The following is a 15,729-nucleotide window of genomic DNA, read 5'->3' on the forward strand; positions in this document are numbered from 1 at the left end:
AGCACTGTCCCTTGGAAGAAGGGACACACACGGCATGGGGACCTGGTATGTTCCGAGAGATGCTGTGGGTTTCATGACCGTGTATGCACAGCCCGACTCTTGTTCCTGGGGCTGTCCAGAGTTGTAAAGTTGAGTGTTCTTCTGTCTCTTTCCATGGGGGATGGTGGCTGGTACAGTCAGGTCCATAAATATTGGGACATCAACACAATTCTAACTTTTTTGGCTCTATACACCACCACAGTGGATTTGAAATGAAACGAATAAGATGTGCTTTAACTGCAGACTGTCAGCTTTAATTTGAGGGTATTTACATCCAAATCAGGTGAACGGTGTAGGAATTACAACAGTTTGCATATGTGCCTCCCACTTGTTAAGGGCTCAAAAGTAATGGGACAGAATAATAATCATAAATCAAACTTTCACTTTTTAATACTTGGTTGCAAATCCTTTGCAGTCAATTACAGCCTGAAGTCTGGAACGCATAGACATCACCAGACGCTGGGTTTCATCCCTGGTGATGCTCTGCCAGGCCTCTACTGCAACTGTCTTTAGTTCCTGCTTGTTCTTGGGGCATTTTCCCTTCAGTTTTGTCTTCAGCAAGTGAAATGCATGCTCAATCGAATTCAGGTCAGTTGATTGACTTGGCCATTGCATAACATTCCACTTCTTTCCCTTGAAAAACTCTTTGGTTGCTTTTGCAGTATGCTTTGGGTCATTGTCCATCTGCACTGTGAAGCGGCGTCCAATGAGTTCTGAAGCATTTGGCTGAATATGAGCAGATAATATTGCCCGAAACACTTCAGAATTCATCCTGCTGCTTTTGTCAGCAGTCACATCATCAATAAATACAAGAGAACCAGTTCCATTGGCAGCCATACATGCCCACGCCATGACACTACCACCAGCATGCTCACTGATGAGGTGGTATGCTTAGGATCATGAGCAGTTCCTTTCCTTCTCCATACTCTTCTCTTCCCATCACTTTGGTACAAGTTGATCTTGGTCTCATCTGTCCATAGGATGTTGTTCCAGAACTGTGAAGGCTTTTTTAGATGTTGTTCGGCAAACTCTAATCTGGCCTTCCTGTTTTTGAGGCTCACCAATGGTTTACATCTTGTGGTGAACCCTCTGTATTCACTCTGGTGAAGTCTTCTCTTGATTGTTGACTTTGACACACATACACCTACCTCCTGGAGAGTGTTCTTGATCTGGCCAACTGTTGTAAAGGGTGTTTTCTTCACCAGGGAAAGAATTCTTCGGTCATCCACCACAGTTGTTTTCCGTGGTCTTCCGGTTCTTTTGGTGTTGCTGAGCTCACCGGTGCGTTCCTTCTTTTTAAGAATGTTCCACACAGTTGTTTTGGCCACGCCTAATGTTTTTGCTATCTCTCTGATGGATTTGTTTTATTTTTTCAGCCTAATGATGGCTTGCTTCACTGATAGTGACAGCTCTTTGGATCTCATCTTGAGAGTTGACAGCAACAGATTCCAAATGCAAATAGCACACTTGAAATGAACTCTGGACCTTTTATCTGCTCATTGTAATTGGGATAATGAGGGAATAACACACACCTGGCCATAGAACAGCTGAGAAGCCAATTGTCCCATTACTTTAGGTCCCTAAACAAGTGGGAGGCACATATGCAAACTGTTGTAATTCCTACACCGTTCACCTGATTTGGATGTAAATACCCTCAAATTAAAGCTGACAGTCTGCAGTTAAAGCACATCTTGTTTGTTTTATTTCAAATCCATTGTGGTGGTGTATAGAGCCAAAAATGTTAGAATTGTGTCAATGTCCCAATATTTATGGACCTGACTGTATGGGGGGGGCAGTGGTAGTGGAAGGCTCGGGTGGAGGGCAGGGGTGCTCTTGTTCAATGTCAGGCTCTTTCTGTGGGGGGCGCCAATTTTTGTGTTGCCTAGGGCAGCACAAATCCTAAATACACCACTGCCCTGGATCAGAGTGAAGCCCTACTTTTGTAAAGCGACATCCCACATATTCACAGCTGTCTGCAGTGTTGTCTAATCTCTGATGATACTCCACATGCTTGTGAAAGTTTGTGCTGAGTTCTGTGTTTGCGATGTTCTCGTATATGTCACGTCACTGGAATGACGACCTGACAGATCTGAGCTATGGAGCAATCTGATTGGCTCACACCCAGAAACTTGTTTAAAGCACAGCCAGACAAGTGGCTCACCTCACAATGGAAAAATGCAGCACATGCCAAATCTCTTCACCGGAGAAATGAATGTTCAGAGGCTCGCTCTTCCGATAATGAGCTTAACCCCTCCATGTGAGATTGCTTCTCCATCTCTCTCTACTGTGTTGGCCGGCAAAAGGGCATACCCCTGGGATTATAAGGTCTCTATACCCGAGGGAAAGTGATTGAGTGTTCATATGAGCAAATACATTTTTATTACATTGGCTCCAGGTCTGTTAGCAGGTGGATGTAACATGGTTTATGGATTGTTAAACTGTTGAATCGATTTCAGGTTAATACATGTGGACTAAACTTGTGTAGTGCAATATTTTGTTTAAGTGTATTTTACTGTGTTATTGTGTTGCCCTGCTGAGGTGGTACTTTTTGAGAGGTAAAGATAAACTCTACTGGGCAAATGTACCAAGGCTTTTTGGGGAAGTATCACCCTCTGCTGGGGCAACACATAAAATGGGAGGGAACCACCTCTCAGGGGCGCCATTGTTATAAAGTTGGCCAGAGGTTCGGTTCCAGGTTACCCCATTCAAGGAATAAGTATGCTGCTAAGGATGAGACCCACTACCCCTTGTGGGAACCCATTCTGACTTCCGGGGGTAAGGACTCTAAAGGACTTGCTCACCTATTTAAGGTATGACTACCTAAAGGGGCAGGGGCAGGGGCAGGGGCACCAGGAGAAACTGAGGGGGCGCTAGAAGAACTTGTATAGGAATATGTTTTGGAAACATCTGTGTTCACCTGTTTGTTGTACCTAAATAACTTCAGTAAAGAACTTTGTTTTATATATCTTTGTCTGGTCTGAAATCACTTCAGGACAATCCTAAAGGGTGCATGCATGGTGAATCTCAAAACAGGGTTTAGTTGGGGACAAACGGAGATAGAAAAGATGCACTACATCTTACTATGACTTATATCTCATGTGCAGTTAGGCTATTCAGAGGGGGCTTTACTGCCATTGCCAATGACTACAGTACTAGTGTCAGGTGCATAAGCAGCAAGCTGGCCAGGAAGAGCTGTGAGTTAGTTGGCATAGGTGCCAGAAGGCCCTGGTAGTGAAGGAACCGGTGTGCTTAGGTTCTTCCCTAGTGACCAGAATCACCAATACTGGGTCCAGGGGCAGACTGACAAATCATGGGGCCCCCGGGCAAGAGGGGATCATGGGGCCCCTGTGTCCTTGCCCACCCACACTCAAAGCACACCCAAAAAGCCTATAAAAAAGGTACCAAGGGCATTTCATGGGGTCCCCTACTGACCCCGGGCCCTCGGGCAGTGCCTGAGTGACTGAATGGTCAGTCCACCCCTGACTGGGCCCGATTCACAGCACAGGGCATCCTAGGAACCCAGCCTGGAAGTCATGGAAGATTAAATTAGGCTTCAGGAGAAATTAAGCACAGGTTATGTACAAAGTTGAGTTTTCTAGTATCCAAGTGTAATATACGGATCAATGTCACTGGGACTGAGGTGATGGATTACTGAGCTAGTGGGCTCCAATACAAGCTCAGCGGTACCTACTCAGAAATGCTGTACAACACAGAAGAGTTATGGAGTGCATTGTATTGTATATGTCCATAATGTACAGAGTGTAAAGAACTATGCCACAGGTTACAAGGATTTAATCATGTCTTTATGGAGAAGCGTCATTTTTAGGTAGGAGTGCTGCCTTAACTCCAGCCTGTGTTACATGGCAGCCTCAGCCGACCTCTGGGGGCACTAGTGAGTATTCTCTCCGGGTCCCCATTTGGGAGCGGAAAGCTCCGCCCACATGTCAACAATGTACGAAGCAAGGAATGTAACATGCTTTTTTTCTTTAGGTTTTACCAATACACTTGCTGCAAGCCTTCAGTTCTAACATGGAAATTCTGTTGTTACTATCTCCATGATATTCTCTGTGTTGCCATGAGCAAAGCTGCACTCCCAGCACCACCTTGTACAAGAGTTTCACCAACCGTGAAAACTCTCAGTGGGGAAAGCCTAAGGCCATTGCAAGGAGTGCCTGTGATACGACCTCAAGCTCTGTGCACGCAACAGTGAGAAATAGTAAACCAAAGCCTGAGCTGACAGGGAGGAGGACTATTAGTAAACAAAACAGTCCTCCTCCACGTTGGAGATTTTCGGAAATCACCAAGCGCTGGCGAGTAATTACCAACTGGGACCCGGTGATTGACAGCTGCGGCCGCAAATGGCGGCACGGCTCGTGAGCGCCCCCAACCCAGAAATGCAAAATCAGGTATATATATACGTGATTTTGCGCACCGTGCAGCCCTGTAGCCGTATTTGTGCTATAGGGCGGATGGGAAGCAGTTAACAACTATCTTGCAAACAATCCGAATGAGCCTGTCTAAAAGTATGCATTAAAAACAGGGGTTTAGTTAGCACACATTTGCAAATACATGTGTAAGCTACAGAGCCTGGTCACAGCACCCCGATATTCTGCAATTCCTAACTCTACAAATTTTTAAAGCCCCGATAGTAGAGGCACATGTATTTAATGGATAGACTGAGGGCAGGGGAGCCTGAGGGAGCCACCCCTCCTTAAAGGCACAGGAGCGCACTGAACACCCAGCATATAGCACAATGGCAGCCAAGGTGTCCAGTGCACCCCCTCACCAACAAGTCAACAGTACAAAAAATGTCCACTGCCCCAAACTATAACTGGCCTTTACAGCATGGAGCACATGGAAAGGTGACACATGATTTTTTTACACTCACTCAGAATTATGTCCAGAAGATTTTATATTACTAATGTTTAAAGTGAACCTGTCTGTTTCTTTACAATTAATTCCTAAATTATCACAATATACAGCAACTGTACTATTTTCAGATAACCTTCGCCTTTCATCATGAAAAGCTTTCCTTGAGCTCCAGGCAGTGACTTTTCCTAGTCTGAGATGATGTCATCAGTCTGCTACAGGCAGGAGGAAGCATTTCCTCAGTCTCCTCTCCCCCCAATGATCAAACTGCAATGAGGTGAGAGAGGCTGCAGCATGGGCTAATCTGTGTCAGACAATTGTGAATTCAGCCAAGAACTTCACAGACACTGAGATTTGCATGATTGTGTCATCATCCCACTCCAGGAAGTAGACAGTTACTCTGGATGATGCCTGAACAAACATGTCGCCAGACTTCTGGAGAGAAAAGCAAATAAAGGCATTGCCAAGGGGAGTACTGATATCTCTGTGAGATAAATATCCAGAAGTGTTTCACTGATGGCTCCTTCACACTATCTTGCTGTTGTGTTATCACATGGAAACATTTTACATGTGTTGGTGTGACCCCAAGGCATTCATTCTTAATGGCACCCCAACACACCTTGCTGACAGACGTGTTGCAGCGCAGTGCAATGCCCTAATGTGTGATGTACTGTTCAATTCAAATAACTGGCCTGCTCTAACCCCCTGGTTCACATCCATGCAGCCGTGCGGGCTGCATTTTGCATGGGCACAAGAGTCCATTCCCATGACAAGCAGGGAAAGAAGTCCCTGCACTTCGGAAAACACAGCCCACACGGGAACCTCGGTTCCCAGTACAGTTGCATTTTCCAGTGTGGGCGGCGTGCCATTAGAACTAATGGCACCCGCCCGCGGGTCTGCATTTCTCTGTGCGGGTGGATTTTCATGTGGATCCACAGCGGCACCACCCGAACAGATGTGAACCTAGGGTACCACTCTGCACATAATGGGCAACACAATGGGGGCTATTTACTAAAACTGGAGAGTGCAAAACCTGGTGCAGCTGTGCATAGAAACCGATCAGCTCCCAGGTTTTATTGCCAATGCTTAATTGACCAAGCTGAAGTTAGAAGCTGATTGGCTACCTTGCACAGCTGCACCAGATTTTGCACTCTCCAGGTTTAGTAAATCAACCCCAATGTGTATTAGCATGCATGTGTATAACACAATGCAGTAGTCCAGGCTGGTGTGAATGGACCCTCATTACTTTGCATGCTGCACTGCTATGTGAAGACAGGTCCACTTACACCCCGGTCACATCGGGTGCGACTTTGCCATATGACTTGCAAATCGTATGCCAAGTCGCACCCCATTGTCCACAATTAGAGCGACTTGGTCAGAGCCGCACTGATTTCTAAAATAGTACATGCACTACTTTTGGTTCAATTTGCATAGACATCTGTGTCAGATGTCTTGCAAATCGCACCTGAACTCAGTATCTCACCCGACTTTGAAATCGTGCGACTTCACTGTAAGTCACACGATTTCAAAGTCAGGCTTGATGTGACCGGGGGGTAAAATGACTTTTCCATTCTGCGTTCAGGAACTGTCAGAGTTCAGTCTGGGGATGCAGAGAACGCAGAGAGTGGTGCTGGAATACTGTATGTCACTGCAGTACACACATTGTGTGATATATAATGCAGACTGCACACGCTGCTGATATTATGTCTGACATGGTAACTAATCCAGCATTTTCATTTCTCCAGAAGCTGTTTTCTGCTCTTCTCTTTATTATTACTGTCATTTGCACAGTGAACACAAACCTGGCATCCTTGGGATCTGGAATGCCAAAAATTTTCCAGCGCACCGGAGATGATTTGTTCAGGGAAGATTTTTGTTGCTTAGAAACACTCTGCTTGTTTCTGACAGCAAAATTTTACTATGATTAAAATACAGAAATGTCACTGAATTGCCAGTACAACACAAAACAGGAGGATTCCCTAAAAGGAAGCAGAAGCGTATACTCTGAATAGAATAAGAATAATAGTTATGAGACTGCTTTCAGAGTTCAGCTGACAACTGCATGGCTTAACCTGTAATTTATCAACCATTCAGCAAGAATGCCGACTGCACTGCTTGCTATACAGATGGCCAACAGAGGAAATGCCTACAAATAAGCTGAATATCAAACACTGCAATCATCATGGAATACCGAGCATGTAAGGCCTTGTTCACACTGGCTTCCACACTTTTCCCTTCCACATAACTTTCTATTAATGTGCTTTGATACAGCACTTTGGGAACATCCAACTTCTTTTGCAATTATCTTTTGAGGCTTTCCCTCCTTATGGAGGGTGTCAATGATGGATTTCTGCACAACTGTCAGGTCAGCAGTCTTTCCCATGATTGCGATTCCTACTGAACCAGACTGAGAGACCATTTAAAGGCTCAGGAACCCTTTGCAGGTGTTATGGCTTATTTAGCTGATTAGAGTGGGACACTTTGAGCCGAGAATATTGCACCTTTTCACAATATTCTAATTTTCTGAGATTGTGGATTTGGGGTTTTCATGAGCTGTAAGCCATAATCATCACAATTATGACAAATCACGGCTTGAACTATCTTGCTTTGCATGTAATGAGTCTATCTCATATATTAGTTTCACCTTTTAAGTTGCATTACTGAAATAAATGAACTTTTGCACGATATTCTAATTTTTCGAGTTTCACCTGTAGTACAATTATGTACTTGGGTTTAGTTTTCCTTTAAAGAGGGTCTGCAAACTGCTAGTGACGTCTATTATGTTATAAGAGACCACTTTCAAGTTACAGGATTACACCATGCTATAAGAGACTGCAACCAAACTACAAGAGGCTGCTGAAGACTGCTGTTGTATAACAACAGACTGCTAGAAATGCCTTCCTGGATACTGGAAAGTGCTTGACACTCTCATAATATTACAAGAGGCTGATAGAGACTTCTTCCAAATGAATGGAGACTACTTAAACCTTTTTCCAAGTTACTGTAGACTGCTAGAGACAGCTGTGTAATGCAAGAGACTGCTATTTAGTTCTTACAGGTTACAGGAAACTGCTTGCCATACTGAAAGAGGCTGCTAGAGACATCTTCAAAGTTAGCAGAGACTGCTAGAGAGAGACTGGTTCCATATTATAGTGTACCTCTAGAACAATGTTTCTCAACCTTTTTTCAGTCAAGACACCCTTTAAAAGTATGGAGAATCTCAAGGCACCCCAGTCTAAAATGTAAGAAACTATTCTTCACATATCCAGTACACCCATCGTTAGAGGTGATTTATTCTTCCAAAGCAAATACACCTTTGCACACTGGTACTGATTAGTATTCCAGTGTGTCTCTCATTTTCTCTCCCACACTCTGCTAATGTGACCCAGTGCTGCCGGAGAGGACAGGGGAGGACCTAACAAGGATGATGTGCATGCACCCAACGACGTCCTTATCAAGTGATGATGTCATTGGTTGTTAGGATGCTGGCAGCTAGAAGGTCATAAAAGTGCACAATGAAAACCTATAACTTTGTTTACTAAAAGCCAGGATTAATCCATCTGCAGGCTTGTATATCATTTTGGGCATTTTGCCAAGGCACCCCTGAAGAAGCCTGAAGGCACCCCAGGGTGCCTGGGCACCCTGGTTGAGAAAGACTGCTCTAGAGGCTGTTCCTGGATATAGAAAACTACTGGAAACTCTTGTCATATTACATGAGACTTCTTCCAAGTTACCTGGACTGGTAGAATCTGATACCAAGTCATGGGAGACGGCTATCAATATACAGAAGGCTGCTAGAGACTGATGCCAAGTTTTTAAAGCCTGTTTTCAAGCCACAAGAGACTGTTACAGACTGTTGTCATATTAGAACAGAAGGAGGAGAATATGGATTCCCTTCACTGCAAGTTAAACAGAAATTAAGCTCAATTACTGAACCAACCTGTAACTATACTGTACCCCGACATCATCCACGGCCCAATTCACCTGATTCCTCCTAGTTGATAGGTGCTCCAGCAAAAACACATAGGGGGGAATTCACATACATGACAACTTCCCAGCCAGGCACGGCCTGCTCTGAGTACTGGCCTATCTCTGTACACCAGCTATGAGTTTGTCTTCATTATTGCCAGTTTACTTACAGTAGTAAGATCTACCTGAATATGCCACACATGTCAGCAGGGCTGGATCTAGCCTATCTGGGGGTGATCTGGGGGTGCAGTAAAAAAATGTCAGGAGGCATAATATCAACACTGTGTTCACACAGTGCTGACATTATGCCCCCTGACTGCATCAGACTGGCTAATGCACTCTCAGAGTCCTGGGGAGGCTCAGCCCACCTCAGCACCCTCCTAGATCCGTAGATCTGGACCTGCATGTTGGTAATGTTACTGGCACTGGAGCAAATACTTGCCTGAATTAGGCACAAGCAGTTCTTAAGGGAACTACCACCAGAAAAGTGTCATTAGAGCTATTTTGAATTCCCCTGAAAGAGATTACTTAGCATCTATAATCTTCATACCTTCAAGTCATCGTAGGCATCCTTCAAGTTGACATAGTTGGTCAGTGCCCTCATGGCAATGGGTAACTTTCCAATTGTCTTCAGATCAATAGGTCTCTTATGGGCAGAGATAATCAGAGGGTTCATCCACCAGTATGTGGCTTTGGAAAGCAAATTCACAAATGGTTGGAGGAAGCGCACCCCCAAATCTTGGAGATCTTCGGGTGGCTTCACCTTTTGGGGGTTCATGAAGAAGACGTATTTCTACAAGAAAGGGGAAAAACAAGAGATCAGAAGTGTTCAGGCACAAGAATCGCAGAGCTAAGTAAAGCATAACATACCCGCACCCAAATGACAGTAACCTCCACCACCATGAGCAGACCATACAGGATGACCATTATCGCAGTAATGCAAAACCGCAGCTGAGTCAGACCAATCCCGTTCTCACAATACTTCACAAGCTTGATAGTTTTGGAGATGAAGGCAAAGATCCAGTACAGGAAGAGAGCTGCATAAAACAAATTACAACTTATTATGATTGCTGGTATTGTCAATCATACCTGCCCCTGTAAATGACATGTTTGGAATTTCAAACTTTTTGTTTAAAGGATAAAATGATACAGAAGGTAAGACAAAGCAGTAATGCTGACATTAGGAATACTTCATGGTGATTAAAGGGGAATTAAGCTCTCAATCAACATAAACTATTTTTAATCCATATGCTGCTAGCATAGTAAATAGATGAGAAGTTATATTCAATTTACTTGGTTTTTTTTTTATTTCTTATGTTGCTTCCTGGTTTCTGGCCCACTCCAAAATGATGTCATACATCCTAAGAGTCTTCAAGCACATTTTTTTCTTTCATCTGGAGGAGGAAAGTAGGGGCTTCCTCAGGCAAGCACACCCACCTGCCTGCATGCCTGGGCTAAGGGCAGATGGAATCCAGGAAGTAAATGTTTCATAATTGCTTCATAAATCATCTGCCCTTACTCAAGATGGTCATGGCTATAAATACTAGGGGGTGTTTTTCAAAGTGATTTCTCAACAAAATAAAGCACAGAGACAAGGATGGATGCTTGCTTTAAATAGTAACAGTGAATTAAATCTAAAATAAATTTCAGCTTGCGGTGCTCAGATACAGTTTAGCTCCAATTTAATATGGATACAGCTACACAGTACTGGTCAGTCAATGAGAACTCCCATCCAAAAAGGACAGGATCAATATTTTAATTTTAAAATCATAAACTGCAAATAACAATTCTGTTCACCTATATATCTTTTTGCCCAGATTTAAATTGTTGTCACCTGTGCAGGAAAAAGGAGAGGAGAGCAGTGAGCTCATATGGAAGGAGAGAAGGGAAAGCATGTGAGAAGAAAAGAGAAGGCAGACAAATAAGTGTGGACATTGAGAGGGGAAAAGAAAGAAGAGAAATGAGGAGACAACAGAGAAAAGGAAAGTATAAGAAAGAAGAAAGGGCAAAGGTGAGAAGGGAAGATAAAGCAAAGAAGATAAGAGAAAGGAAAAAGGACAACAAAGGTGAAGAGAGAGAAGAGGAGAAAAGAGGAGGGTGGAGAAAAGGATAGAGGGGAGAGGAGAGAATGGGTGTCAGAGGAATGGATAAGAGATGTGAAGAAAAGGGACAGCAGAGGAAAGAAGGAAAGAGGAGTAAGATGAGGAGAGGGGAGAAGGAACAGCAGATGGGAAGACTTGGCAGACACCTCAGTATCTAAAGAATAACCTGATATAGAAAAGAAAGCTTTGGCTTAATTTCCAGATATTGCTTACATTCAACAGAGGACTGACACTTCAAGAAAGACTTAATCTGACCACACATTACAACCGCCCTAGTATTTACAAGGTGTATCTATAGAAGACCAGTTCAGTGATTGTACAAGGCCAAGACTACTCCAAATAGCTCAGAGACTGGACTCAATCCAAACATTTAGGGCGAGCATGTGTGATGACTCTCCTCCAACGAATGGTGTGATGGATCGCATTTCATAAGAGCATTAAGAAATCACATTTTGGGAACATGGTAGAAAATACTGTAACATTACCTCTTACGGGGCATCTTGGGTACATGTGTGGGGGAGAAGAGGGGAAGCCAGAACAGATGAAGTCAGTCTTTACTCACAAGGTCCCAGTGTCTGCATCAGCTTGTTTCCTACTCCTCACTAAGCTCTGCACCTCTAGTCACCTACATTTCTCCACTTGTTATGCCCCATCCCTTGCAATCTACACATTTCCCACAGTGGCTTCTTCTTACCTAACAGAAGTTTGGGGAAGTTGGAGGTCTCGATATTGTGGTAATAGATTATAGATGTTGTAGCTGCAATAAATCCCACAATGGCAGGCATGAAGAGGTGGAGGTGCCTTGAATCCATTTTTCTGCAAGGAATGTTTTATGAAATTCTGTATTTAATGGGTCTCAGAGATCACCAACACATTTTTACTAAATATATACAGTATATTTTATATAAACTGGGAAAACTGAGCTGTCACAAATTATCTGAAAACTAAAATTAGGCTCATAGCAGGAGTAGCTGTTCCCCAAGCTCATGGGCAAGAGATAGGAGTGAGCATGGGTGGGTTTATGGGAAGGTGGAAGCTCAGGAAGTGGCTGTACACAGGAGGCTGAGAAGTAGCACAAAAGATGCAGACCTGTAGATACTGAAGAGTGTCACTCTGCTAACACTATACCATTAAATAGCACAGCTAGGGTGGGGGAGGGGCATTACACATCCTATTCTCTACATTACTATGTTACACCTGGCATATGTTGTGCATTGGCTGTATGATAGAAATCCCTGGCATGACACTCTCCACAATGCTGTGTATAGGATTGGTGTGAACTTACAAGTCTGAGACGATTCCCTCTGCGATTTCGCACACGTGGACAAAGAGGAGAATGAAGGTCAGAATCCATCGCAGGTTGTGTCCAGGAAAATGGAGCCAAGTGTTATGATGGATCTGAACCTTGGAACTCTGACTTCCCCAACCTGAGAAAATCCAAAAACATAAATCCAAAGAGATACCTGAAGAAAACAACACTGGCCCACACAACCACACCAGCTCAACACCAGCCCACAATGCACTTCACTGCTGACATTGAAGTATCCTGCTCATTCCTGAACTTTCCACTCTACGCTAACCCTGCACTGACCTTATACCTCTCTATACAGGCCCTTTACCTCTTAATACCAATCCTATATGGTTGTATTCTGACCTTACACAGACCCTAAACCTCTCTACTCTGTCCCTATACCTCTCTACACAGACCTATGACCTCTTCGTACTGACCCTATACCTCTACATTGACCCTATACCTCACTACATTGACATTATACCTCTAAACTGAAACTACACTGCTCTATTCAGTCCCAATACTTCTCTGTACAAATCCTATACCTCTACATTAACCCTATAATTCTTTACTCTGACCCTATACTGACCCTTCACTGACTCTTTACCTCTCTACTCTGTCTCTATACAACTCTACGTGTCCTTATATTTATATACCAACCTCTCTGTTGTTTATCAATACTTCTCTGTAATAACCCTATACCTCTACATTGACCCTACTATATTCCTCTACTCTGACCCTATGCTGACAATTCACTGACCCTATACCTCTCTACACAGTCCTTATACCTCTCTACTTTGTCCCTATATCTCTACACCAGCCCTAGACCTCTCTATACTGTCCTAATACCTCTCTGTACCAACCCTTTGCCTCTATGTTGACCCTATACCTCTCTACCCTGACCCTATGCTGAACCTTCACTAACCCTATACCTCTCTACTTTGTCCCTATACCTCTTCACCAAGTCTAGACCTCTCTATACTGTCCTATTAGCTCTCTGTACCAACCCTATATTGGTTCTATACCTCTCTACCCTAAGCCTATGGGGATTCTTTACTGATCCTATACTTCTCTATGTCCCTATATCTCTACACTGACCCTATACCTCTCTCTTTTGTTCTAATACCACTCTGTACTGACTCTATATTTCTATATTGACCCTAACCCTCTCTACCCTGACCCTACAATAATCCTTCAGTAACCCTATACCGCTCTACTCTGTGCCTATACCTTTACTCTGACCATATATCTCTCCATTCTGTCTCAATATCTCTCTGTATTGGCCCCATGGGGATGCTTTACTAATGGAAAAGCAACTGTTCACTTTGCAAGGGAAGTTGCTGTTTGCAATGAAATTTTCACTAAAAAAAGAGGTAAAATTCTGCTGCCTTCCATCATCCAATCACATGCAAACAAAAATGCAGTTTTTAAAAAAACTTTCTCTGCAAGTGATCGAGTGCTCTTTGGAAAGTTTCACCGCATTCACTAAGCTCTGGGAAAATTGGCAAAATGGCTCTGGCAAAATGAACAGCCTATATGCCTTTAGTAACAGAATTCCTATACCTCTCCTTTGTGCTGATACCTCTACATTGATCCTTTACCTCTCTACATTGACTCTACCATTCTACACAGAGAGCCTATACCTCTATAATATCTATGGACTTCTCTTTACCAACCCTTTCCTCCTCTATATTGACCTTTTACGTCTCTGCACTGGCTCGTTGCCTTTCTGCGCAGACCCTATACCTTTTTATTCTGAGCCTCTGTAATGACCTCTTTATCTGACCCTATACCTCTCTTTTCTTGTTTATTGACACAGTAGCAAGGGTCACCTGTTTAGCTCTTTGAAAAAGTGTTTTCCAGTATCAAATATGTCAGAGGTCACCTCTGCTGCTGTTTAATCAAAGAAAAGTTGCAGCAGTCCAGAGTGCAGTGATTTATTTTATTTATTGACTTACACATGAGTTTATCCTGATCTAAACTACCCTTCTGTACACTAAGCTCATACTACTTTATACTGACCTCCTACCTCTCACAGCTGACCCTACCGGCATACACACTTCACTCAATGCAAGGGAATCCCATAAATAACTAATGTATAAATTAGCTGCCATCATTTTCCTAGGGGATGCATGTGACCTGACCCAACCAATGAAGTTTCATTATATACACATATAACAGATATGGCTGCATATGGGAAAAAGTTTGACTCACCAATGAAGAGGATGGGAAAGGTGATGAAGAGCAGGAAGACATGGGGGACAAGGTTCAGAGCATCCAGGAAGCAGATATTGTTCAGGACCCCATTATTCACATTGTACGAGGTATTTGTATCGTTTCCACAGAAGGACAGGCTCATGTCTCCCTGTAAAACATATAAAATGCAGCCAGACTAGGCAGAACCAACTGCATGGGTTTACCAAGTACCTCACTGGTGCCCTCTGCAGGACCCCTTCTGTATTTGCATACACAATTCTCTGGAAATCGATCACTGAATTTCTAGGGCAGTAAACCATTCCTGGGGATGCCACATTCCACTCAACAGGCTGCATATATTATTATTATTACAAGTCCTTCTATAACGCTGTCAATTTACGCAGCACTTTACATACATATATTGTACATTCACATTATTATACAGGATTTATATAGCTCAGCGCTTTACAATATAACGGGAGACAATACAGCAACAATACAGTTCAATACAAGAGGGATTTGAGGACCCTGATCCTTGGAGCTTACAATCTAGGAGGGAGGGGCTAGTGGTACAAAAGGTAGTAACTGTGGGGGATGGACTGGTTGGAAGAGTAGAAGATTGCAGTATTAGCTGAGGGCAGGATAGGCTTCCCTGAAGAGATAGGTTTTCAGAGATTGCCTAAAAGTGAGCAGAGTAGGCGATAAATTGGGTAGAGAGTTCCAGAGGATGGAGGAAGCTCTGGAGAAGTCCTGGAGACAAGCATGGGAGGAGGAGACAAGGGAGCTAAAGAGTAGGAGGTCTTGCGAGGAGTGGAGAGTACGGTTTGGGTGATATTTGGAGACAAGATTGGCGATGTAATTTGGGGCACTGTTATAAATGGCTTTATACGTTATTGTTAGTGTTTTGACTTTTATCCATTGGGCAACGGGAAGCCAGTGGAGGGATTGGCAGAGAGGGGTGGCAGATACAGAATGGTTAGTAAGGTGGATGAGTCTGGCAGCAGCATGCATGATAGACTGAAGAGGGGATAGCCTGCGATGAGGTAGGCCAATGAGGAGGGAGTTTCAATAGTCAAGGCGAGATATAACAAGGGAGTGAATAAGTTGCTTAGTGGTTTCTGAGGTTAGGAACGGTCGTATCTTGGAGATGTTGCAGAGGTGAAGTCTACGAGATTTGGACAGTGATTGGATTTGGGGCTGAAAGGACAGATGGGAGTCTAGGATTACACCTAGTACCCTGGGCATGAGGGGAGGGAATGATGA

The 15,729-nt window shown here is 43.6% G+C and overlaps 1 protein-coding gene across 6 annotated transcripts in view; it reads right to left on the reverse strand.

Moving 5' to 3' along the window:
* ABCC9 (ATP binding cassette subfamily C member 9) overlaps positions 1–15,729 on the reverse strand; it is a 125,202-nt gene that overhangs the window by 90,836 nt on the left and 18,637 nt on the right. For 5 of the 6 annotated variants that reach the window (XM_089689132.1, XM_089689135.1, XM_089689131.1 and 2 more), the window contains exons 2-6: positions 14,485–14,635; positions 12,265–12,406; positions 11,674–11,795; positions 9,748–9,914; positions 9,428–9,670 (exon numbers count right to left, since the gene is read on the reverse strand). In XM_089689132.1, coding sequence (XP_089545258.1) covers positions 9,428–9,670; positions 9,748–9,914; positions 11,674–11,795; positions 12,265–12,406; positions 14,485–14,629 — 819 coding nt within the window. In that variant the 5' untranslated portion in view covers positions 14,630–14,635. The remainder of the gene's footprint in view (positions 1–9,427; positions 9,671–9,747; positions 9,915–11,673; positions 11,796–12,264; positions 12,407–14,484; positions 14,636–15,729) is intronic. The other variant, XM_089689133.1, reaches the window with a different exon arrangement.

This window comes from Staurois parvus, unplaced genomic scaffold (genome assembly GCF_062004578.1).
Source record: "Staurois parvus isolate SC_StPar_1 unplaced genomic scaffold, SC_StPar_1.0 ptg000469l, whole genome shotgun sequence".
In the NCBI taxonomy this organism is placed as follows: domain Eukaryota; kingdom Metazoa; phylum Chordata; class Amphibia; order Anura; family Ranidae; genus Staurois; species Staurois parvus.